The sequence below is a fragment of the Trichosurus vulpecula genome, chromosome 4, assembly GCF_011100635.1.
Source record: "Trichosurus vulpecula isolate mTriVul1 chromosome 4, mTriVul1.pri, whole genome shotgun sequence".
In the NCBI taxonomy this organism is placed as follows: Eukaryota; Metazoa; Chordata; class Mammalia; order Diprotodontia; family Phalangeridae; genus Trichosurus; species Trichosurus vulpecula.
The window spans coordinates 104,740,403-104,766,363 of record NC_050576.1 but is presented as its reverse complement, the minus strand read 5'-3'; the positions used below and the strand labels follow the sequence as shown (position 1 = coordinate 104,766,363).

The 25,961-nt window shown below is 45.6% G+C and overlaps 1 protein-coding gene across 4 annotated transcripts in view; it reads right to left on the bottom strand.

Moving 5' to 3' along the window:
• Window positions 1–25,961, bottom strand: part of ATP2B4 (ATPase plasma membrane Ca2+ transporting 4) — a 113,963-nt gene that overhangs the window by 48,993 nt on the left and 39,009 nt on the right. For all 4 annotated transcript variants that reach the window (XM_036753427.1, XM_036753428.1, XM_036753425.1 and 1 more), the window contains exon 2: window positions 4,693–5,212. In XM_036753427.1, the coding sequence (XP_036609322.1) occupies window positions 4,693–4,879 (187 nt within the window). In that variant the 5' untranslated portion in view covers window positions 4,880–5,212. The remainder of the gene's footprint in view (window positions 1–4,692; window positions 5,213–25,961) is intronic.

The following is a 25,961-nucleotide window of genomic DNA, read 5'->3' as shown; positions in this document are numbered from 1 at the left end:
TAGTTAGTAAGCATCAGAGCCAGGTCTCAAACCTAGGTCTTCTGACTCTGAGTCCAGTATTTTCTCTACTACAATTTCATTCCCTCAGGGTTGCTGGAGGAAAGCAATAAAGTGGGGAGGGGGTGCTGGGGAACACAAAGAGGAAGTTCATCCCACAGTCAACTCCAAATAAAATGGAAACATTCTTCGGAGAGAAGCCCCAGTGCTACTGGATTACTTTGTTTATTAAAGGTGCCCCCTCTCCACCCTTTCTGGTCCAAGGTTTACCCTGAGGACCTGGCCCAGCTCCCACTCTGAAAACACCATCCTTAACTCCTGAAGAGGCCATAGGCAGTACAGAGATGGCTCATAAGAGATGCAGGAAATTGGGGGGGGGGGTGAGGGAGAGAGAAGAAAAGAGGGAGGGCAGAAGAGAAGAGAAAGAGAGAGGGAACAACAGGCCCGATGTAGGCAAACAACTTCCTACTCCAGGCATCCTAGATTTGGCCACTATTTCTACTCAAAGCAGGGTCAAAATTCAAAAAGGAGGATTGAACTGAAGCCCTGGGATGCTCTGGAAAGCTTTTGCACTTGGACAAATAAGGAAAAGATACACCTTTTCATCCATCTAGCCCCCTACTTTACTTTTGGTTAAAGTGGGTATGGAAAAGGGAAGGGCAGTCAGAAGGTAAGGCTATGCTTTCCATTCCAAAATTCCATCTTTTGCAGGAAGGTTTCCCTAACCTCCCTTAATTCCAGTGCCTTCCCTCTGTGAATTACTTCCTTTTCATCCTGTATAAATCTTGCCTTGTATATCTTTGTTTGCTTGCTATCTCCCCCATTAGATTGGGAGCTCCTTGAGGGCAGGGACTCTATCTTGCCTCTTTTTGTATACCGAGTGCTTAGCCCAATGCCTGGCACACAGTAGGAGCTTAATATTTATTGACTGATAAAAAATAATGGGGATTATTTGTGTCACCGAACATGACATAGGGTTGTGGTATGGAACTTTGGCAGCTAGAAACTTAAGGCTCTTGGGTGTATCTGAGAGTCAGTACTCTTATGTTATCTTGAACAAGTCCCCTTCTCTCTTGGGGCTTCTTTCACTGTAAAACAAAGGGACTGAACTTGGTGATCTGCAAGATCGCCTATCAGGACTCTTCTACAACGGTCACGTATCTGTTGTGTTACACCCTAGAGGGATCTGAACAATAATTCTCATCAATCCATGATAAGTTTGGTGAGAGTAGAGATAAGAGGGAAAGGTGTGGGGATGGGGGGGAAATTTCAGATTTTTCAAGACTCCCCAAGATTAACCTCTTCTACCTTGTCATATCCTAACTCCCAAAAAGCAGACTTCAAACATCAGGTAGGTTTCTCTATTGTTATTATTAGTCTGCAATGGCCTCTCAGAGGTGACAAAGAGCTGTGCTAAACCATCAGACACCTCAGCTCCATCTTCTGTGAATGATACAGGCTTTTTATAGCCTCATCTTTGAGCCTCATTGGCTCATGGATACTGATGTTCTCAACTCTGTCAGCCCAAGAAACCCAGCACAACATTGCTTTTTTTTTTCTAGTGAGAAGAGGTCCCTGCTGCTTGGCTTCTCTTTGTTTTCTATTCCTACTCCCACCCTTATTAATGAGAGGGCTTACGGATCTTCTAAAGACATGGTCAGGTAAAGGTATCTTTCTAATTCAGGCATCAGCTTTTCACTGTAGGCTTTACATTAAAGCAAAGTAAAGTGAACTCTTCTGAACCTAGGCAGGCTGAAGGCTGGTAGTAACACATGCCAGAGTTAGCTCTTTTTAGGTGGAAGACCTATACAACAATGTTCTGTTGCACTGAGGGTACTGAGGGAAATGGTAACTTTCAACAAGGAGGGTAAAGCCAAAGTGAAGGAACATCACCCACCAGTTATAACTTTTTAACATCCAATGTCTTCTGGCTTTTGGAACAGGAGCTCTTTGGGAATCAGATAACAGACAGTACTAGCAGTGAGCAAGGCTCTGTAGAAAGTTGGAGATGTGGCACCTTGATGCTACTGGGAGCTCAGGAGAACCATCAAGTGAAGTTTGGGTAGGGACTTATTGTGGTCCAATCTCTGAGCTCCAGAGTGAAATGGGTTTAAGGTTTGGTCTTTGAGAAGAAAAGAAACACAGAGAGAGAGACAGAGAGAGAGAGAGAGAGAGAGAGAGAGAGAGAGAGAGAGAGAGAGAGAGAGAGAGAGAGAGGGAGGGAGGAAGGAAAGAAGGAAAGAAGGAAGGAAGGAGGAAAAGAAGGAAAGAAGGAAGGAAGGAAGGAGAAAGGGAGGGAAGACAGGAAGGGATCTGGCTAGTAAACCACAAGTTAACTGAGCAGCTTCCAGTCATCAAAATTTACCTTCTTTTGGAGAGGAGAAAGAGAGGGAGAGATACCTGAATGGGGACCCAGCCAGTTGGGTAACTCAGCTCGCCCTCTCCAAGGCAGGATATAAAAGGCATATATATATATATATAAAATAAGATCTAAATATATATAATATATATTTAATATAATATTATATTAATATATTAAATTAAAATTTAAAATTAAATATAATATAAAATTATATTTAATATAATATATCTAAATATATAATAAGATCTATATATAAAAATAAGATCTAAAGATAACAAAGAGTATTTTAGCTTTGATTTCTGCCCCTCCAAGGAGGTCTAACTCTGAAGTTACTAACAATGGCCTGGGATCCAAAATTCTTCTTATGGGATTTGTGGCCTCTCAGGAAAGCTCAAAAATGAGAAAGCTTCGGAGACTTAAGACCCCTGGAGAAGAGAGTGAAGATATTGGCTCCTTCCCCCCTACTCATCCAACTCTACTTTTCCCTGGATATCCAGGCCCAGATTACTTAAGCTTCATCAGAGGACATCCAATGGGAGAGCTATGCTCTAGAAGAAGCCTAATGCTGTCTCAATCCCACAAGACCTCTTGTAAGGCAAATGTTTCCTATTCTCAAGTTTAATTGGGCATTAGGATGACTTACACAGGAATGGGCTCAAGTCTATCCTCAGAGGAGTTTGAGAAGAAAAATGCTGACAATGAAACACAAGACACTGGCCTTGAGAAAAAACTTCCCAATGATCAGAGGTGGGAGAGAATGGTCCCAATACACATTATATGGTAGGCTATTCTTCAACTTAGGGGCAGTGAGGAGGTACAGTTGATGGAGCAGTGGGCCTGGAGTCAGGAAGACCTGAGTTAAAATCTGGACATAGACACTTACTAGCTGTTCGATCCTCAGCCAGTCACTTGTAACAACAGTGTTACTAGCAGCTGCTGTGGAGGTATAAGGCCAATAACACCAGCACACAGGAGGGCTGCTATTACAGATTCTTTGATCTACTATTCTAAGGAAAGCAACTTTAAGGGATTAACAATCTCACTTTAATTAAACATACCTATATCATTCACTTAGTTCAGGGGAAAAAGTCAGTACCCTGAACTTCAGAGAAAACATAAAAATTTACCAGCAGAAATAAACAGAGCAAATAACACAAATCAGGAGACAGGGTTTCTAACTGTCTGTCCATAGCAATACATACATAGTTACCACAGAGAGAAGCACCAACCTCTGGGTTTTCAAAGCCAGGGTGGGGCTCCTTAACGGCTACTCAGAGTCTTGTCTGGCCAAATCACATGAACATTCTTCCAATGAGTGAGCCCCAAAGCAAAATGCTAACCTCTGAGTATATACACGTATGTATGCATGTATGTGTGTGTGTGTATATATATGTCTATATATATATATATATATATATATATATATATATAGACAAATATGTACACATACACGCGAGCACGCGCGCGCGCGCGCGCACACACGCTTCTTCAGGATCAGAGGGCATCACAACCATGTGACTCAAACTCATGTGACTTAGGCTTTCTTATGACTTAAGCAGATCATCAAAAACTCTTGATTCAATCAAAGGCAAGGCTCAACCAAAGGCACTTGATTGTCTTAATACTGAGAAGCACTCCAAAAGAAAAAACAACAAAAAGTTCCACTTTGCTTGCTATTACATCACTTAAGCCTGCTTGCCTCAGTTTCTTCATCTGTAAAATGAGCTGGAGAAGGAAATGGCAAACCACTACAGAATCTTTGCCAAGAAAGACCCAAATGGGTTCATCAAGAGTTGGACACCAATGAAATAACCAAACAATAACAATTCTCCAATTGTCTTTATCCAATAATTTACCTAGAGCTCCTTACTTGTTAACTGTTCTGCGGCTCTCCTCAATTTCCACCCCCCTCCCCCCCGGCCCCAACCAGGGCTCTAAGTTGTTTGTCATGGGGTAATGTTCTTTTGTGGCTTGTGGCCAAGCCAAGCACACCACCTGTGAATTGATTTGGGGAGGGGAACAGAACTAGGAGGAAGGAAAGGAATGAGCATTTATGAAGCTCCTACTATGGGTCAGGCACTGTGCTAAGTAAGTGCTTTACAACAATTATCTTGTTCAATCCTCACAACAACCCTGTGAGATAATAGCTAGAATAGCTAACATTTAGATAGCGTGTCCTATGCGCTAGGCACTGTGCTATGTGCTTAATAACAACAGTAACAGCGCTTGCTAACCTTTACCCTGTGCCAGGCACCGTGTGCATCGTTACATCTGACCCTTGCCACAAGCCCAGGAGGCAGCTGGGGAGACTGAGGCAGGGGGTAGCGCCTCACCTTCGGTGTTCGAGGTCTTCAGCTTCTCACAGAGGCCCTGCACACCCCCGAAGCGCTGGTTGATCTCGGCCACAGCCTCGCTGGTGCGCAGCTCCATGAGGTGCCGCAGCTCCATCACGGTGCAGCCAAAGTTGTTGGCCATGGTGCCCACCGAGTTGGCGAGGTGCGTCTGTGTGCTCTTCCTCATGTTTCTGGAGAACACAGCCTCAGCTGGGGGAGCAGCGGAGGTGGCAGGGGCAGGACTCAGGCCCGGGAGGCCCTGGGCCCCTTCCTGGCTTCAGGGGCTGCCCTGCAGGGAGCGGGGAAGGGAGCCGGTGTCAGATGCGGATTGTCCTCCCTAGGCCCAGGGCCCAGCAGACTCAACTTCCTGGGAGCCAGGTGCAAATAGGGTATATATTTCACCGTGGAGGCATCCTTGACAACGTTGGAACCCTGTCTGGGGTAGGAGGATAAGGGGTGCAAGTAGTGGCGCAGGTCAAGATGAAGGCGAGGAGGAAGGCTTTCTGGAGACCGGAGGTACCTGGAGAGAGACACAACAATCAGTGCATGGGTTCTGGGCAAAGCCAGGCCCCACATGGGGCCTCAATTCCCTCTTGCTACCTTGTGTCCTGGGGGGGAAAGCACCCATTAAGCCCCTACTTTCTACATGCCAGCCACCTTATGAATATTATCTCATCTGGGCCTCACAACAAACTGGGGAGGTAGATTTCCTCAGTTTTACAGTTGAGGAAAATAAGGCACTTGCCCAAGGTTCAAGGCCAGATTTCACTCAGGTCTTCCTGACTCCAGGCCCTGATGGCTCTTAGGCACTTGGGGAAAAGAAAGGTAGTGATCCAGCCCTTCTTCTCTTTCCCACTCTCCGCCATCACTAATATTCCCTGGACATTCCAAAAGGCCCTTCCTCTGATTTCTAAGAGGTGAGTAGGGGCATAACATGGTAGGAAGCTTCCTCTATGGCACTCAACATATAGGCATGGAAGGGCTCAGAGAGGTAGACACAGACAATCCAGCTTGCTCCTACCCCTCCCTGAAAGCAAAAGAAAAAAAAGAAAAAAAGGAAAAAAAGTAACTTTTATGGCTTTAAACATCTTGAAAATGAAAAACTGCCACTACCACCAAGTTACCTCCCCTAGAACACCACAGCCCTTTTTCAAAGACTCAGAATGTTCAGGCTCTGTTGCTCTCCCTGCCTGTTGGGGTGGCCTGTGTAGTTTTACATGTGACAAATAGGACCCTATTGAGGGTCTGCCTCTGTTGGAGGGGCTTGGTAAAGATATCCAGGTTCATATCAGTCCTTGAATATGGATCTCAGCTATATGCCTCGATTTCCCTTTATCCCCCACAACAGAGATGAGAGAGTCAACAGATGATGCCCAAATCCTCAGGGGGCACTGGCATACCTGGGCCCCCAGCTATGTGATGGGTTTTCAGCCCTCCACAGTTATTGACTTGTTAGGAGCTAAGCACAGGACTCTGGGGCCTAGTCACAGCTCTCCCCATTTGGTTGGTGGGTTGGAGGTTTTGGCAGTTAAAGATACTGGGCGGGTCTTTCTTGAGAGGTGATAGAAGAATCGCTGAGAAACAGAGATAGTGAATTTAGAGCCTCATGAGTCAGAGAGAGGTACTCTGGGGCAGTATGGCTAAGATGTTTATCAATTTCGATATGCACATGCAAAGGGCCAAGCTAACATCAGCAGGGGGTGGGTATGGGTTAATCTTAACGGCTTCAGAAAGAGCACACCCCGGAATTCTCAAGAAGTTAGCTCAGTAATTCAACCATAGGAAACATCGTGGTATGTGTAGAGAAAGAGGGCATTGGAAGTCAGGAGACCTAGGCCAGGAGCTCCAGCTCTGTCACCTGCTAACCTCATGTCCCTCCAAGGTAAAGCATTTCACCTCTGAGCCACAGTTTATTGCTCTGCAAAAAAGATTAATATATCTCTTTCCTACCTTTTAAGGTTGTTGTGAAGAAAGTACTTTGCAATTCAGAGAGGCCTATGTAAATATTATATTATATTATATTATATTATATTATATTATATTATATTATATTATATTAACAGGTAATATTTTTCTTCTCAGAGAGAGGCAGAGTAGCAGACTTCCCAAAACATGTAAGTTAAAAGTTGGCTGTGGGTAGAAGACAGATCTCCTCAGCCTCATCCTTGAAGGCAGGCAGCTGTATTTTTCTGCTGGAGATGTTGCCATACATCCGTCATTTAAAGGTGAAGCTGCTTCTGCCTGGCAGAAGGGGAGCCCTGCCCCAATTAAGTGATGCCTGCTGATTAGAGTTCAGATACTGGGGAAGGAAGCCTTGCTTACTCCTTTCTCTAACAAAGAAATTACACCTTTAGAAGAAGAACAAAGAGCCATAGGAATTGGCAGCTAATTGAGATCAAGATGTCAGAGTCCTTAATTAGCCTTCCAAGAATCCTTGGGGACAAAGAATATTCACCCTCACTACTTTTCTGTCAGTCCAGTTCTTGGTCGGGTCCCTAGGAGCAGGCACGTAACCTCACCTCTCAATAACAGACACACTTTGCCTTCTTCTGTCTCCAAATAGTAAGCCTCTTGTGGGAACTCTACCCACACAAGGGTCCTGGGGTTGCAGAGGGTTTTTTTTTTCCTCTCTCTTCCTAGTCAAGTTGTTTCTTTTCTGGGATCCTCCATGTCTGTACAAATGAGGTATAAGTAAGAATGGAGTCCAGATCATTTCCTTCAGCACAGATAACAAAGTCACATTTTATAGGATAACTTTAAGCTTTCTTTAGCACAATCCTATGGATGTAAGTTGTGTAAATATTATCCCCATTCTACAGTTATGGAAACTGAGGCTCTGAGGGATGACCCATGCTTACAAAGGTAAGTATCTAATCTAGGACTGGAGCCACTCAGATGGCTACTCTGTGCTGCCTCTCCTACTAAGGGCCTTTGAACCTACCAAGGTGCTAGGATTATGCTAGCTTCAGATCTTGGATTTTGAAGGAGTCTTCAGGGGATCTTGGTGCTTAATAAATGCTTGGGGGATTGGAATGCCTGAACAGAGACTGAGCCTATGCAGCACACATCCTTCACACAGACTATTGTAAGATAGGCTGTGCTGTGGAATCAGGTTCAATTCAGCTTCTTTTCCAAGGCTGGTGGCATGGGGTTGGAGCAGAAGTAAGCAGACCATCATGCTAGTACTCATATGGAGCTCTTGAGCCTTTCAGAGGGGGTATTAATATCTGTGCTTACTCTAATGGACAGAGGACTGGACTCTGGATTTAGAATACACAGTGATTCCAGCCCCGGCTCTGGGGATAACCATATCTATGTTATCTTTGGTCCCCAGGTTACATTTTAGCAAAGTTCGTTCTTTGGATCACATTTCCCCATCCATCAAATAGGAAAGAGCCAGCCTTGCCTTCTCCCAACCTCTGGGGAAGGAGGAGGATAGAGATGGATGAGATCTTCAGATGGGCAAAAAGCTTTGATCCCTCGGGAGAAAACTCAGAAGGTGCTAAATTAAACCAACTTATCTAATAGGGTGATAAAGGGAGAAAAAAGTTCACTTTGTACTTAGAGCTGTTCACATCTGTTATCTGGCCATCATCAGACACATTCCTGTGACCTTCCATCTTTCTCTGCCAGAAGGATTCCCTGTCTTCCAGCTCCACCCCTGCCAGCCACCCATGCACCCACCCTCACCCAAAGCTAAAGGCAGGAGAGATTCCCAGACACTCTCCCTTATAATTGATAATCAATCACAAGGCCCATATGTGGCCCATAAAAAAGAAACTGAGTCAGTAAAGAAAAATCAGTGTAAATTCCAGATTGTATTGCTTGAGATTTTTCCCTCCCCAGTGGGGTTTAGTTCCACCAGCACCAATTCTTACTCTACCTCCTATCTTTTCATGAGGTAAGAGCAGGGGTTATATTCCTCCTTTTCTCCAAAACTAAAACAAACATACAAACACTCAAACATGAAAGCTTCAGTCTGCACCTGAATTTTTTCTTTATTGCATCTACCTTGGAAATTCTAGAAAACAGCTCCTTCCATACTTCCAGGAGGATGCCATCCCCCAAGTTCTAATACTTTCTGGGGCACCACAGAAGGATTGGGGCAGAGGGAAGAGGAGAGTGGAATAGGGAAGGAAAAAAGGATAACAAAGTTGTGTCCCAGCCTGAACCAAGAGACCACAGTGGACTTGTCCCCTGATATTTGGGTACCTAATGGAACCCCAGGCTCAGAAGGACTTGCAGACCAATTATGCAGCTGTAGAAGCTTCTTTGTAGCCAGACAGGGCAACAGGGTGCCACCACTGTCTCAACTCACCCAGTGAATGATGGTCTCAGAGTTCCATACAGCTAGCTAGCTAGCTGGCATGGCCTCTAACCTAATTAGGCAACTGCTAACAGAGCAGTCATTTTCAAATGTACACTGCCCTACCTCAAAGGAAGTCCCAAACAAGCATTATTATCTGCTGGCCCCTGGGGAGCAGGGAAGGAGGATACCATCTCTCACCAGGCAAGGCTGCTGTTAATCATCTACAACTACGGCATTCTGGGAGAAGTATACTCTCTACCTCCATTTCTGCCACCGCTCCCCCCAGTTTGGAAAATACTTCATCTCTTTCCTTTAACAACAAGGCGAAAAACATTAAACATTTGTATTTCTACAAATGCAAAGCATTTTTCACATCTCTGCTCACATACAACATTACCATGAAGGAGGTGAGATACAACGATCTCTACAGAGAAGATATTAAAGACTTGAGAGGCTAAGAGACTTTGACCAAGTTGTCTGCATCAGCGGCAAAGCTGGCCTAAGAATTCAGGTCTCTTGACTCCCCCCTCCCCAGTCTAATGCTCCTCCTACTCTGCTGGTTTTCTCCCTCAGTCTGACAAAACATCTAGGAATCTCCTAAAAAAAAGCGCAGACACTTCCCAGGAATAGGGACAATCATCTCCCTTTTAGGAAAGAGGTTCAATTCAATAGATTCTGAGCAAATGAAATTTTAAAACAAGATAGTGAGCTAGGTGCATAGATACAGAGACAAAATATGGAACAGTACCTGCCCTCAAGGATCTTACAGCCTCCCTTAAGACAGTAAAGCTTTTAAGGGCAATATCTACCCTTACACATACACACACACACACACACACACCTGATGACACAGTCACACACACACACACACACACACACACACACACACACACCATGACACAGTCTAGGATCATCTAAAATTAGAAGGATCTTCAGAGGCTATTTAGTGAAAACTCTTCCTTTTACATGGCAAAGTAGGTCTTCCCCAGGTTAAGCCATATGCCCAAGGTCATTTGGGTTAGTAAGAGTCAGAAGGAAGATCAGAATGCAGTTCTCTCTGGGATAACACTGTGCTTCCTCAAATTTCCAATGTTAGGCCTATTACCACATGCCAGAAATAAGGGGCAACCAGAGACCACTGTGTTTTTTAGGGCTTGGAGCTAGCCAGGACCTTAGAAATCATCTAGTCCAACCCTCTGAATTTACAAATGAGGAAACTGGAATCCAGAGTAGGGAGTGAGTTGTCCAAGGCCACACAGCTATAAGTAAAAAATTTAGGATTTGAACTCTGCTCTTAGCAGTCCAACTCCAATGTTTTTACTACTAGACCCCACTGCTATCTGAAGCAATCAAAACATTAGCTCAGAATCCTGGCCTGGACCAGCTGAGTTCCTTCATTATTTTAGGGGCTATCACCTTTTTCCTCATCGAAAGGATTCTCCCAGGCTAGGACAAAGATAATCTCTCAGTTTGGTGCATGGGCTTGTTTTCCTTCCCCGGGTCCCTTCCCTAGTCCTAGTTCCCTAATCATCTCTTGATGGTATCCCCTTTCCCCCCTCCCTTCTCCCTACCCCATGCACATACCCCACTTTTCGTACCAGAAGGTTACTGAATCTGGTTAAGATTAGAGGTGGGAATGTGAATGGATGTGGGGAGAGGGAGCAGCAGGGCCCACGGAGCTAGGGCTCCAGGCTGATGCAGTGCTGCAGACAAACCTGCCTGGAATAATAAACAGCTATATTCCACCTCTGGTCTCCCAGCAGCAGGCACTGGGGGGTTTGGTAGAGGAGAGGCAATAGCAACGACAGGCTTCCCTACTCATTGCCCCCTTCATGCAGCCTGGAACCTATTTAGGGGCAAGTTGGGCGCATCCCTGAAAAGCTCCATGTCGTCAAGTATCTGTCTGGATATCAGCATCTCTGCCATGTTGAACACTAAGAAGGAAGGAAGAAAAGGCAGGAAGGACAACAAGCCCAAGCCAGAGAGATGAAACCTGACATCTGTATGCTTCAGGACTGCCCTTATCGCCTTTCCTTTTTCTCATTTGTGCCTATAATGCAGCCCTGCCCTTTGTCAGGTGTGACCACTCATGCTTATCCCTAGACACTTTTACCAACTGGTTTGGGCAGGGAGAAGGAAGGGGAGAAAAGAGGAGGCCCCCAGGGATTGACTTCCTATAACTTGTTGGGAAGGAAGGCCCAAAGAAAAACTGTCTTGTGGAGATCTTAGGGGACATACATAGTTCCCCAGATTATTCTAAAGGGGGTGGTCACAGCCAAGCCTCTCCTTGCTCTTTCTACAATTTCAGAAAATGTAGCTTCTTACTACATCAAGAAGGCACCTGACCCTCCCTCCACAACCTATGCAGGAGGGCTAGGAGTGATTGGCTTGGATGTTTTAATTTTACTCATTCTCAAATGAACCATCCATCACTAATCTGAGCTTAGAAGACCCCATGAACATGGAGAAGAAGGTCTCTTTCCCTTGACATTCAACAATGTAGCTTAGGAAATCACAACCTAGATCATCTCCACCACGTTGCATTACTAGTGGTATTTCCTAAGCTGTTACTTGGAGGTCCCAGAGGTTCATTCTTCTGGACATTCTTACACTTCTAAAAAGAAGACTTTCCTGAGGACGGGAAGCTTATAACCTAGAGGTAGGTATACTTGTCTCAGAGCATCCTGGTCTTTTCTCATTACTCCAACCTAAATTGTCATCTTAGCTCTAAAAAGACTACTTCTGTCTCTATGCCTGCTCTGCTTTGGTATTAGAAAACTAGGGTTCAAATCCTGGTTCTGCTACTTTCTACCTGTTTGTGACATTGGGGAGATAATTTCTGTCACTTCGTGTTTTGGGTTTATTTTTCCATAATTTGTAAAATTTCCCTTGAAGGGTAGGATGGGGGAAGAGAAGGGAGGAAGGTAGGGGTAGGTTTTCCCTAATCCAAAATCCTATGACTGCTTGTACAAAGCAGCCCATGCCCTTTATAGGCTACTTTGAAGCCATGGAGGTACATGGGAAGGTCATGGGATCATTTTGTGGTCAGGGAGTACCACTTAAAAGTGAAGGGATTATTAAAATTGACTACAATGGTGGAGAGCTTATTCTTCCCAGCCCCAGTAGTGATAGTTTTTTTTCCTTATTTCAGGAGAATAAATGCCAAGTCCTAGATGTTCCCTAACTAATGGATCCAATGATGTTCTCCTGACCTTCAGTCTTACGTTTCCATTTACCTATTGGACATCTCAGAGTGGATGTCCATAGACATCTTAAACTATGCCCAAAATTGAACTCAAAAGCTTTCCCCTGCCCCCAACCCTCCAGTGTTCCTAACTTCCCTATTATTATTGGCTTGAAACCTGGGTATCATCATCAACTCCTCACTCTCTTTGACCCCCCCCATCCAAACTATTGACAAGGACTGTTGATTTTACCTTTATAGCATCTCTAGCTCTTTTCCTCTGACACTGCCACCTCTCTGGTGTAAGTCCTAATCACCTCATGGCTGGTCTCCCTGCCTCAAATCTCTTTCCCATTCCAGTCCATTCTCCACTCAGCTGTCAAAGTGATCTTAAAGTTGGTGGTGGTTGTCCTTCATTCTCGCAGAGCACCAAAGTGACATCACTATGTTAGAGCCAAGTTACAATGGGCCTGACTGTGGCTGACTGACCGACATAAGCTTGGAATGTTCCATCACAGGTCAGGCACAAATAGTCTGTGTGGACATTTGGAGTGGGTTCTCTACATTTGCACATCTCATGTTTCTTTTGGGCTACTTCAATTCTGCTTTGCTCATAGAACAGAGATCTTAAAGTACAAATCTGACCATGTTACCCACTTCCCCTCTCTCAATAAACCCCAGTGGTTCCCTTTCACCTCCAGAACCAAACATAAAATCCTCTATTTGGCATTCAAATCATTCATAACATCCCCCCTCTCCCTCTGCCCCACCAACCACCAACCTTTCCAGTCTTTTTACATCTTACAGAGCCTCTCCCACCACCCCCTCCATGTACTTTGCAATCCTGTGAACAGCAAGGCCTCCTTGCTGTTCCTCAAACAAGGCACTCCATCTTCTGATACTGTGCATTTTCACCCCAATGCCTGGGATGCTCTCTTGTTTCATTTCTTCTCCTTGGATTCTATAGTTTTCTTCAAGTGTCAGCTAAAACTCCATTTTCTATAGGAAGGCTTTCCTAATCCCCCTTAATTCTGGGGCCTTGCCTCTGTTGATTTTTTCCAATTATCCTCTAGAGAGTTTGTTCCTAGTCATCTGCATGTTGTCTCCCTGGTAGACTGTGAGCTTCTTGAGAGTAGGGACCATTTTTCTTTGTATCATCAGCATGTAGCACAGTAATTAGAATACAGTAGGTACTCAATAAACGTCTATTGACTGACTGATCTTGACACAATCCCTGAATGTGTGTGCTGGCCCCTCACCCCCATTCCCCAGATCTTTACACTTGTCCCAGCCCCTGTTACCAAAGGAATTTAGGAAAAGAAAAGGCATGAACTGGAAGTAGCCCACTCCCCTTATAAGTCTGATCTCCAGAGTCCATGTTGTTGCTCCTTTGTCTCAGAGGCTAGTTAGACAGTTTCTATTACAAATATTTCTTTCTGAGTTTTGGAGGGATGTGGAGAGGAGAGGGAAAGACATTTAGGAGTAAAGAAAATTAGTATGGCATGACCTATTACTAATGGAGACATGCTGGCTTTCTGTCTTCATTGCTTCCCTCCTAAATGCTCGCCAACCATCTCTTTGATAATCCACTGAATTTGTTTCAGAAATCTAAGTTAAGCTTACTAGCCTACAGTTTTCCAATTGTGTATTCTTCCCTTTTCTGAAACACCTATTCTCTAGTCTTGTGGTTCTTCTCCTATTTGTCATGATCTTTCAACTATAACTGATGATAGGCTAACAATCACATGCGCCAGTCCAATGCTATCCTACTATAGAAGGGGGAAACTGAGACTCAAGGCTCCAAAAAAGTGATTTTCCAAAGACCACATGGAAGTAAGCAACAGGTACAGGATTTCAACCCAGGTCCTCTGATGCAATCCATTTTTCTCTTGTCACATCTCTAGAACCCATCATCCCAGTCTTCCTATTAATACTAAGAACATGATAGAATATCCCTACCCCAGCGGTACTGAATATGCTTCTCTTCATCTTTTCTCTTCTTCTAGACTACCCCGAGCCTACCCAATCTTCATTCCCTCTAACATTCTAGGTGTAGGGATCAGAGGGGTGGGGGAAACCCTTCTAGTCCCCTGGGTAAGTTGCAAGGTCAGAGCGGTATTGGCATCCCACCCCCTACTCCCACCTTACATGAAGCCCTGTGTTTCCACCAATAACAACCCATCTTTCCAGACCTAGTACAGAAAACAGACAGGGCATAGACCGCAAACAAAAAATATTAAGTACTCAGTCTCTACATTTTTATGTTCACATAGAAACTGCCATACTTGGGGCACTGTGGTTCTTCCACATTTTGGCTACAGGGGAACAAAAGAGCTTTTTAGCAGCCAGATTGATTCCAGTATTATTTTTTGAAACAAACTTCAGTTGAGGCATGCCATGCTAGGGAAGAAAGAGAGAGATTGGGGTTCGCTATTGGAGTCTGAATCTCCTCAGACTACTTGGAGTCACAATTGCTACAACTAGTTCCTGGTCACAGTGAAGGATCCAGTAGGATCTACTCTTCAAGAAGGCAACATCTATCTATTGTCTTTTTATCCCCAGTACCTAGCTGGGTACTGGGTGCATAGTAGGCCTGTAATAAAAGTTTGTTGATTGGTTGATTTAACTGAGTTAGTTTACCCCTACCACCATGGTGTATACCTCTCCCTTGTTTAAAGAAATGGGCAGTGACTTGATCTATAGGATTCTCCATGGTAAAGGAAACAAAATGGCACCCATAGGCAAAAAAGCTAGTTGGGCATCTCGAGCAAAGGAGAGCCATTTTGCTAAATAAATCTCTAGCTTTCCCCAGCCCCAGACTGTCTTTCCTAAAGATGCATCATAGTATAATGAAAAAAAGGTTGGATTTGGAGTTAAAAAGGTCTGCATTATTACTTGTATGAGACTTTGGGCAAGTCCCACAACCTTTCTGGGGGTGCCTCAGCTTCCTGGAAAATGTCAGATGAGTGGGTTGGGACAGATAGTTTTTGAGGGTCCTTATGGCTCTACATCTATGATCTTATGACTCTCTCCAGATTTTTCCTATTCTCAGACCTAGTTCTTGGACATCCGAGGCAAATGGGAGAATGGCAGGAGGGGCCTCCTAGTCATGTGCTAAGCAGGCTGAGTAAGAACATCTGCTCCCCACGTAACATCACCCTGAATCTTTTTGTATAACAGTTTTTTCCAATGTTCTCCACAGTTCTCTATTCTGTAACAGTTCTTTGAGATCCTCCAGATCAGCAGCTTCAGCTCTACCTCTGGGAAAGGGTGGAATTCCCTTCTACTACCTTCAATCTCATTATAAAAGGAGGTGGAGGTCAACTTTCTGGATTGAATTACCTTTTCCCTCAACTGAAACCCTTCTATCCAGGCCTTAAGTAAACAGACCTGGAAGGACTTAAAACATAACAGCCTACCACAGAGGCCAAAGTGGAGTCCCAGAAAGTAAACAAAAGCTACTTCATCAGGTTAAGATGCCAGGGCCCTAGGGTCCGGAGTAAGCAGAAACTATTTCCCCCATCCCTGTTCCCTTTCTCCTCAGGAGATTCCAGAAGAGAGAGACGAGAGACATAGACCAGAAACAAAACAAATAAAGAATACTTTTCTGATCACATCTGGCTTCTGAGATGCCACAATTCCTGTTCACATCTGGGGCCCAGCCTCCTTTTTCCTTCCCCTGCCTGCCAAAAACCCCACCCTTGCTAACTAGCGGTCCCAGCAAAAGGGCTGGGCCTGCTGTGACTGCAACACCTCCCTGGGAGCAATCCCGGGGGCTCTGGAAGGGCCTTGACAGCCAGCATCAGTGTGCTATGGCAGGAGAAGCAGCTGCTGTTTTTCCAGTATGGGTGACAGGCTGTTATAAACACTCTCTTTAGGTTGCTATGGCAAAGAGAGTGTACAGCCTGGCTACAGTGATGCTATTTATGTGCTTGTAACAGCAAAGTGGCCTGTTTATATTATTTTATTTTCAAAGTTTTCCCTTACCCACCCCCATCCCCTAACGGTTAAATGCAATGTTCTCAGGAACCAAGAGAATAAACCAGTGATCAAGAATCATAATTTAAACTGGAGAAAGAAAAGAGAGTCCGTTATACAGATGAGTCCCATTAACTCAGAGGTCTCTCTCCCTTCAGCCATTCATCAAACTCAAACAGCTTAATGGACAATCATCCGCATGCCTCATCCTTTGTACATTAAGGAGGGAGCCAAATGGTTGGAAATCACCTCTGCCCCAATTCAAGTGGCTTTGTCTCCTTAGGCCAAAAGTATCCTTCCAGAGCAGGCAGCAGGCAGCCCCATTCCCCATGCCTTCTTCTCTCCTGCCATAGAGAAGGTAAAGATCCCAGAGGTTGCCCAAAGACATGCCAACCTATCCAACACTTTCCATCCAAACACAGAGACTAGCTCCTCTTTTGCTGGCAGGATTATGGGCACCAGCCTGTGGGAATGCCAGAAGTGGCATGTTCAAACATTTATTAAATGCCTCCCTTTTTCATGCCAGTGAAGCATCTGTCCTGTCATCCAAGTCTCACTGCTTAGGGAACTCTAGAGGTGGGAGATGGTCCTATCTCAAAATATGAGCTTTGAGCCACACTGGAAAGGTCAAACCCTGAGTAGGTCATAAAGTCAGAAACTTTTTAGAAGCTCTAGTGGGCTAAAGAGATAACCTCCCCTGATGTTCATCTTAATAGTGACCAATCTTAACCAAATAAGGGATTACTATTGCCAGTCCATGACTCAAGGAAATAGGGGAAGTAGCCTTCTGTCACCACTTATAAGCAAGTGAGTAGTCATTGGTCCAAATGCCAATTTAAAGAAAGATAGCGTGCCATCCTTGGCACATAAAGCCATTGGTTGCCAAACCTTGCACTGTACCCAGGTGAGGCAAAATAATCCCTTTTCTCCAAAGTTGTGAAACCAGTCAGCTAGAATACTGAAGAGCTTAATACAGGTATCAGGAACATTACCAACTCGACTTCCTTTACTCTACCCACATTCTCCTTAACAGAATAAAATACGCCTCCCCCGACCCAAACTGAGAAGAAAACTGGACAGTGCTGGATGGAGAATGGCACACAAAGAGGATCCGGCTCCTTTCTCATCTTACCACTAACTATTCCCCCAGACACTTCTACCAGTCAGTGGGGTGGGTAAAGGTGCCCCAGTGTCTCTGCCATTGTTGGTATTCGGTTGTTTCAGTTGTGTCTGACGTTGTGAGTCCATCTGGAATTTTCTTGGCAGAGATACTAGAGCGGTTTGCCACTTCCTTCTCCAGCTCATTTTACAGATGAGGAGGCTGAGGCAAATGAAGTTAAGTGACTTGCCCAGGGTCACATAGCTAGTGAATGTCTAAGGGCACTTTTGAACTCAAGATGAGTCTGCCTTATTCTAGGCCTGCACCAAAATGGGGTTGTGAAGAGTCAGACGCGACTGAAATAACTGAGCAACAACAACATAAAGTGCTTTGCAAACCTGAAAATGCTCTATCAGTTGTTTTTTGCAGATAAAATAGCTGATCTAAGTGGTTGCCAGGATGGCAGAATCAGGATTCAAACCCAGGTCCTCTGACTTCAGATTCCACAATGCCTGGGGAAGAAGTCAACAGAGCCTTAATCAACAGTCCAAGTAACTTGATGAAGGATTGGTGGAAGAGATCAGATCTTTGGAAAGCAATCAATCTTGGCAGGACTTTAAGGCTCAAAAGAACAGGGAAATCCAAGCCTCCAAGTCCTTGCAACTGACCATCACCAGCATTACATGGCTTCTTAGGGTAGGGACAGTCACGTATATCCCTGGCAAGATGATAGTAGGTCCAAAGGCATTGAGAGTATTGTGATACTAGGTACCAGCTATCCGTGGTTTACGTCTCCAGGGTCTAGGGGTAGCAAACCAAGGCAGAATAGTCTGGACTTCAGAATGGATTCAAAAAAGCAGAATAAGAACTCATTTATATTTCCAAATCATAGGGCACATTTATTCACCCCTCCCTTCACCCTACCCCTACTCTATGGCTAAGCGTCTCTATGCACCCCCACCCTAAAACCACTGCCAAAAGGAACATCTATTCATAAGAGCTCTGTGGCCTGGTATCTGACACAGTACTCATTGTTGAGGCAGACAATGGGAAAGCTCGGAGGTGACTCAGACTTGGGCTAGCCTTGGCTGGGTTGAGAGTCCCTTATTAATGTATTATCTTGGAGCTAGCAGAGCTGTGGAGTTACATCATGGCATCTCTTAATAGTATGCATGAAGATGTACACATCCTTTCCCTACTTAAATGACAACCCCACTGCTATATTCTGGCCTGCTTCCACTGCCAGTGGAAAAACAAGGGCTGTCAGACCTAAAAGCCAATACAAGAATCAGTGAAACAATTCCCTTCTCTTGGGGGGGGGGGTGCGGTGGTGGTGAGGGCCTCTGGGTGCAGAAAGTTGCATATGATGCCAAATGCTGTCCCTGTATAGTTTTGCTTAACAGGTTTTCTTTGTGGCAAGAAAAAGTGGTAGTATCTGGCTGTGGTATAAAACAGAGAAGTCGATTATAAAAAAATAAGAGAAAAAAAGAAGTAGAAGACAAGAGCAAATCATGTATGTTTGGTTCTGCTGAATTTTCTTTTATATTCTTCAAAAAAGGATGGCTCTTGGGATAAGTGAAGGGGAAGAATATATTTGGAAATAAAGGTACTGTAAAAACAAGGGATATCAATAAAATGCCAAAGGGGAAAAAATACTGAAATTTCCAGAGGAAAAAAAAGGACCCAAGAGATAATCTAGCTCACCCTTCTGCAGGATACATGAATCCTTGACAAATGATCCATTCTGTGCCTGAATCCCTCCAGAGGCAGGCACTCCCTATCTCCTTGGAGAGTACCTAGTCTTCAGAATTTGCTCCTATTTGTCAATTCCCAAAGATCTTTCTCCCCAAGCATTCTACCCCATTTTTTAGGCCCCATGCCCTAAAGTCAGCAGGACAGTTAGGGTTTTTCTGGTTAAGGCAGAAGGAAACGACCTCAGATTGATGGTCAGAGGAACAACCAATTATTGCTAGAGCCCGCCTACTCTCAGGGAAGATGAAGTGACTCACAAGGAAATGAAATTCTATCACCCATGAGGCTCCAGACTCCCACACAATGATCAGTTACTATAGCACCTCCAAGGGGGAAGGAAATTTGGGGGGAAAGAAGTGAGAAGACAAAGGGAGGAGAGCGACAAAAAGTGTTTTGTTTCATTTAGAAAGAGAAAGGCAAATGATGAGTATCACAAGTCTTATGAATAATTCCTAGCATCTTCAGACTGGACTTCATGCCTAAGCCTTCTAGCCCTGCCCTTCCAGGCCAGGGTAAATCTGAGCCACTCTTTAAAGCCCACTTCAAAGGCTACTTATATGAAGACTTCTCTGATCCACCAATAATCATCTTTGAATGCTGCCCTCACACGACACTTTGTTCTAAACCTCTGAAGGGCTTAGGTATGAAATATTTTGTATTATATTTCTCTTTGTATTTTACTCCCTGCTAAATGAAGCTTGTAGCTAGGCAGCACAGTGGATAGAGCACGGGGCCTGGTAAGGAAGACTCTTCCTGAGTTCAAATGCAGCCTGAGACACTTAGATGTGTGACTCGGCCCTATTTGTCTGTTTCTTCATCTATCAAGTGAGCTGGAGAAGGAAATGGCAAACCACTCCAGTATCTTTCGCCAAAAAAAAAAAAGCTCCAAACAGGTTTGTGAAGAGTTGGACACAGGTAAACAAGAGTAAGCTTGTATTTGTTTGCATGTGGTCTCCCCCATTAGATTGTAAGCTCCCTGAGGCAGGGACTGTCATTTGCCTCTTTTTATATTCCCAGCACTTAGCACAGTGCCTGGCACATAGTAGGCACTTAATGAAAGTTTACTGGATTGAAATCATGAAGGCAAGAGCCCTCTAGTCATGTCATGATGCTCTGCATACAAGAGGCGATTAATAAACATTTATTAAAATGTATTAGTGAAGGGGTAGGTAGCATAACTAGGAGGAACAACATGGAGAAGTACAAAGATACTGAGTCCAGGGGCCTGGATTCAGATGCTGCCTCATCTACTTGTTACTTCTGTGACCTTGGGGGAGTCACTCAATTTCTCTAGGTTTCAGTGTCATCCATAAAATGAGGAAGTTGGATGAGATGACCTTTAAGATTCCTTCCAGCTCTAAAATCTGTTTTCCTTCTAATCCCTCCGAACTCCAGGCATAGTTCCACAAGTTCCTCCTGCCCGTGTGTCATCCATCCACGAGTCTCAGGGGGAGCTCCCATGGCCAAAAGGTGTGGTAGGATATATGTTGAGACTGGAAATGGCCCCAGGCCAGGTAGCACCAGCCATGAGTCACCCTGGGCCTATGGGAGGGAATCCACAGTGTGTGGACCCCATTCCACTGTTACCCAGGATGTGCCAAGAATGTATCAGAGGCTCTAGGCTAGTCAGTCTATAACTGCCTGCAATCCAGCTGTATCTTCTTGAGTCAATGGAATATTGTTATTCTGGTTCAAAGGATCAAAAACAAACAAAAGCCCAAGCCCGACGACTTTTATGTCAGAAGTGGAAGGAGTTTGTCATTCTCAGGCTAGCACAATTGTGAACATGGAATGCTAGCAGACGGTGCTCACTAAGGCTCTGAAGACAGAGGAAAACCCCAACAAACTACTTATACTTAATGCTGAAACCCATTTGGGGCTTCTTCCTTTTTTTTTTTTTTTTTTTTTTTGCCAAAGATACTGGAGTGGTTTGCCATTGCCTTCTCCAGATCATTTGATAAGATGAAGAAACTATGTTGAGAAACTACTTACACTGGCCCAGGCTCCAATGTCCCAGCTCAAGTCAATTTGTGGTCCCTGAAGAGATGAGCCGATGAGGATGACAGGATGGAGAACTTGTAGATTATAGAGACCTAGTACGTATTTCCTGATCTCATAGCACCCCAGTATTATTCTGCGCGATTGTTAGTATTCAGTCATTTCCAGCCATTTCCCACTCTTCATGACCCCATTTGGGGTTTTCTTGGCAGAGATACTGGAGTGGTTTGCCATCGCCTTCTCTAGCTTATTTTACAGATGAGGAAACTGAGGCAAACAGGGTTAAGTGGCTTGCCCATGGTCACCAATTGAGGAAACATCTGAGGCCTGCTTTGAACCCAGGTCTTCCTGACCCCAGGCCTGGTGCTCTATCCACTGCCACTATCCATAGCTGCCCTATGTCTACTTGGAGGAGGGGGGCATTAGCACCCCCAGCATCATTATGTATGTATGGAAGAGGGAGCATTAGCACCCCAACGTTGTCATGAGAGTGTTGAGGAGGGGTGGGGAGGACAGCGATTCTCAACAGAGCTGAGTAATGAACTAGAGAAGGGTGTCCCCAACACAGCTGGAAGACTTTTTTTTTGTTTTGGAATGGGGACAAAACCGCTTGGACAGACGAACTTTAAAGGATTTCCCTATCAGTGTAAACTTCATCAGTTTGTGTGATTAACCCGCTGCTCCCTGCCTCGCCCAGCTCCACTGCCGTGGGTCCAAGGGAAAGCCCACGTGCCCCGGTCCCTGTCCCTGTCCCTCCAGTGTCTCAGCCCTGTAGACTGCCCTTGGGCACTGAGGAAGCTCAGCCTGCCCTCACCACAATCCCAACAAGTGCCTCCTCCTTCTCTTCCTCTTCCCTCCTTCCAGCTAAGCATGAGAAGAAGCCCGAGAAGAAAGGAGTCTCCTCTAGCAGGGGGACGTCCCAGGGCAGTGAGGCCATGGAAACTTTGCCGTCTAAGGCTGTGGAATTCTCCCTCCTCTCAAAGTCAGTTAATCATCCCAGCTCCCTGCATTTCCAGCTTGGGCCTTTAAAAGGTAGCCTGGAACAGGAAGGACGGACATGTCAGAGAAGAACGGGGGTGGTTGGGGACAAAGGCAGAGAAGAACAGCTGAAACCTACCACCTCCAAGTTCAGTCTGGCAAAGCATGAAAAGGAGGGAGAGGGAGAGGGAGAGGGAGGGAGAGGGAGAGAGGGAGAGAGAGACAGACAGAGACAGAGAGAGAGAGAGAGAGAGAGAGAGAGAGAGAGAGAGAGGAGGGAAAGAAGGAGAGAGAGAGAGGGAGAGAGAAAGAGAGAGAGAGACAGAGAGAGAGAGAGAGAGACAGAGAGAGAGAGAGACAGAGAGAGACAGAGAGAGAGAGAGAGAGAGAGAGAGACAGAGAGAGAGAGACAGAGAGAGAGAGACAGAGAGAGACAGAGAGAGAGAGACAGAGAGAGAGAGAGACAGAGAGAGAGCCAGAGAGACAGAGAGAGACAGAGAGAGAGCCAGAGAGACAGAGAGAGAGGCAGAGAGAGGAGGGAAAGAAAGAGAGAGGGGGGAGGGAGGAAGGAAAGAAAGGAGGGAGGGAAAGAAAGAAAGACTAACCAAGGAATAAAAGCTGCTGAACCCACCCCCAACCTTTGGCCACCGAGCCTTTAAATACATTATCTTTAAAAAATATTGTTTTGCTCTCACCCCTAAAACTGGAATTGGAGCCCTGTTTTGAATACTTGACTGAATCCGGCCTCCTCATTTTACAGATGAGGAAACTGAGGCCCAGAAAGGTGAAATGGCTCCCAAATACATGCTAGGAAGGAGGGGTAGGGACAGAGGAGAAAGGGACAGGGCTGAAAGGGGGTTGGGGCTGTTTTCCTCTGGGAATACCCAAAGAGCTTCAGGACTAACCAACGGGGAGAAGGAAACAAAACCAAAAACAACTCCCCCCCTCTCCCCTTCCCAGGCTCCCGAGCGGCTAACGTTCCCCACGAGGCCTCGGAACGTCCGCCCCCAGGGCGGTGCACAACCAGCGACCTCCATGGCGGAAGGAAAAGGCGGCCTCAGAGGAAGCAAGATGGCGGGTAAGGGTGGGAGTGGGGGAGCCTCACGAGAATCACGTGATCTCGACATCAGTGGCCACTGCGAGGCAGCAGAGAGGTCTCTGCCCCCAAACAGCCCTTGGTCGAGGAAGCCATCGCCGCAGGGCCACGGCAGTTCCCTCCGCCTTACACGTGAGGGCAACTAACTCCCTGGGGAATTTGACGGCGGTGAAGGACCTCGGCAGCCATCTTGTCCTACTCATATATGACAGGAATCCCCACATACCCACAAACACAACGAGTGGTCGTCCAGCTTCTGCTCGAGGGGAGATCAACCCAACTCTAGGCAGCCTGCTCCACTTCTGGACACCTCTCACTGCAGTACCCCCTACTCCTCCCCCAGTCCCGTCACCCTGTAATGGTAAGCAAAGTAGGATTTTTTTTTTGTGGGATTGAATTTTAGCCAATCAGAAACTGGTATCTGAGTTTTAGCCAATCAGAGACTGGTATGTCAGTTCTAGCCAATCAGACATGGGTACTGAGTTGTAGCCAATCAGAGACTGGTATGTGACTTCTAGCCAATCAGACCTGGGAGACTCTTATGCTTCCTTCTCTGACCTAAATCTCTCTGGCGCCTCCACCAAAGACAGATGCGGCTTTCCTTTGGGGCGTTCTGCTCTGCTCTAAATAGAAAAGAACAGTGAATTTGTAGTCGGAAGACAAGTTCGAACCCCAGGTTTGCCATTTCTACTTGTGTAGAGGGGCTGCTATGTGGTGCAGAGGATATGATACCAGACTTGGAGTCAGGAAAACCTGAGTTCAAATCCAGCCTCAGATGCTTATTGGCTATGTGACCCTGGGCAGGTCACTTAACCTGCCTCAGTTTCCTCAACTGTCAAATAAGGATAATAATAGCACCTGTCCTTGTAAAGTGCTTAGCACAGTGCCTGGCTCTTTGTTATCCAGTCTGGGGTTTTCTTGGCAAAGACACTGGAGTGGTTTGCCGTTTTCTTCTCCAGCTCATTTTACAGGTGAGGAAGCTGAAGCAAAAAGGGTTAAGTGACTTACCCAGGGTCACCTAGCTAGTAAACGTCTGAGGTCCATTTGAGCTCACGAAGATGAGTTTTCCTGACTCCATGCCTGGCACTCTATCCACTGTGCCACCTAGCTGCCCATGTGGCACATAGTAGGCACTTAATGTTTATTTCCTTCTGTATAGTTACTTCCCTTCTGCTGTCCTCATGTTCTTTATTTGTAAAATGTAAGGGGTAGAGATTGGACCAGAGCAGCAATTTCTACCTGGTGGGCCACCCCTTCCATGAAGGTGGGAAGGGACCCAAGGATCCGCATGCAGGTATCCAGTCTAGACAAAAGGTTATTTTCTTAACCAATGGCTACTAATCTGTTGACTCTGGATGAATGAGAAGCATCCAAGTTAGCGTGGGGAAGGCCTGGGTTCAATCCTGCTTCGGCGACCCAAAGGCAAACCATGTCACCTCTCAGTGCTTCTGGGAACTCTCTGACCAGAAATCTAATTTGGAGAGAAGGTGAAAAATTAATATTGGAATGGGGTTCTCACCCAAGAGAGAGTTGGGAATCCAAGCTACATCTCCCAAGGGTCATTTCCAGCTCTAAACCCCTGGATTTTCCTTCTCATTCCAGGCAGTGGGTGCAGTAGAAAAGGACTGGGATGAAGTCAGTACCGCAGCTACCTGTGTGACCTTGGGCAAGTCACTTTTCTCTGGGCTTCAGTTTCTTCACTTCTACCACAAGACCTCTGCTGTCTCTTCTACCACCAAGTCTATAACTTTTCTCCTAGCTCAGCACACCTCACCAGGGGAGGAGAAAGGGAAATAGCTGTAGGGCCTTCTGCAGCCACCAGACTTCCTAGTTGTCCGCAGAGCCTTCTAGGACCTTGCCACCTTCGGTACAGAGGGCCTGGAGAGTATCCAGGGGAAGAAAATCCAGACCTGAGCTAGTGGGACCAGAAAGGACACACCCAGAAACAAAGCTGAAGATGCTGAAACAGCCCTGAGGACCAGATGAGTGAGTTTTTCTAGGACTTAAGAGATGAGAGAGGAAATAACTCTTCAGAACTATCCTGCTCTGGGTTCTCAGGGCGCTAAGAACATGATACGGCCATATCGTGATATATTAGAAAGGTCACAATGTCAGAGGCCTAAAATGAAGGGCCCTTAGAAGAAATAGGTCAACTCCCTCATTTTACAGATAAGGAAACTGAGGAAAGCTGAAGATGTTGCCCAAAATAACACAGGTAGTAAGGTTGCAGAAGCAGAATTTGAACCCAGATCCTCTGTCTCCAAATCTGGCCTCCTACTTCCCACTGCCTCCCTATCTTTAGACAGTCACTGAGATTTATTCTGAATGGCACCCAACCTGCTTTTTCTTGGCGCTGTCTCGCTCATCGTTCTCCTCTTCCCAAAATTTCCCTCATACAGTTTTAGAAAAAGGCCTGTCAGCTTCATGTAATGCTCATTTACGAAGGCAGGTCAGTGGGCCACAGACACCAGAGACTTCTGCCCCCTTTATCCATATTCTCCATGTTTCTGGGGCCCCTTGGTGCTGGCTCGTTAAAACCCTACTACTGTTCAGGACCCCATGGGCCCTGGACCCAGAGCCAGAAAGAAAAAAAAGATGCCAGTCTGCCCCCTTCCCTCTCTAGGGGTCTGACTGGGCAGCCAGGCAGAGACAAAGAGAAAGGAGAGGGAGAGGAGAGACAGAGACAGAAAGAGACAGAGATAGATACACGGAGATAGAGAGAGAAAGGAGAGGGAGAGGAAGAGACTAAGACTGAGAGGGGGAGCTGGAGAGGGGTAGAGAATGAGAGGAAGAGAGGGAGAGGAAGAGAGACAGAGAGAGATAGAGACATAGAGAGAGATAGAGATACAGAGAGAGAAAGAGACAGAGAGAGAAA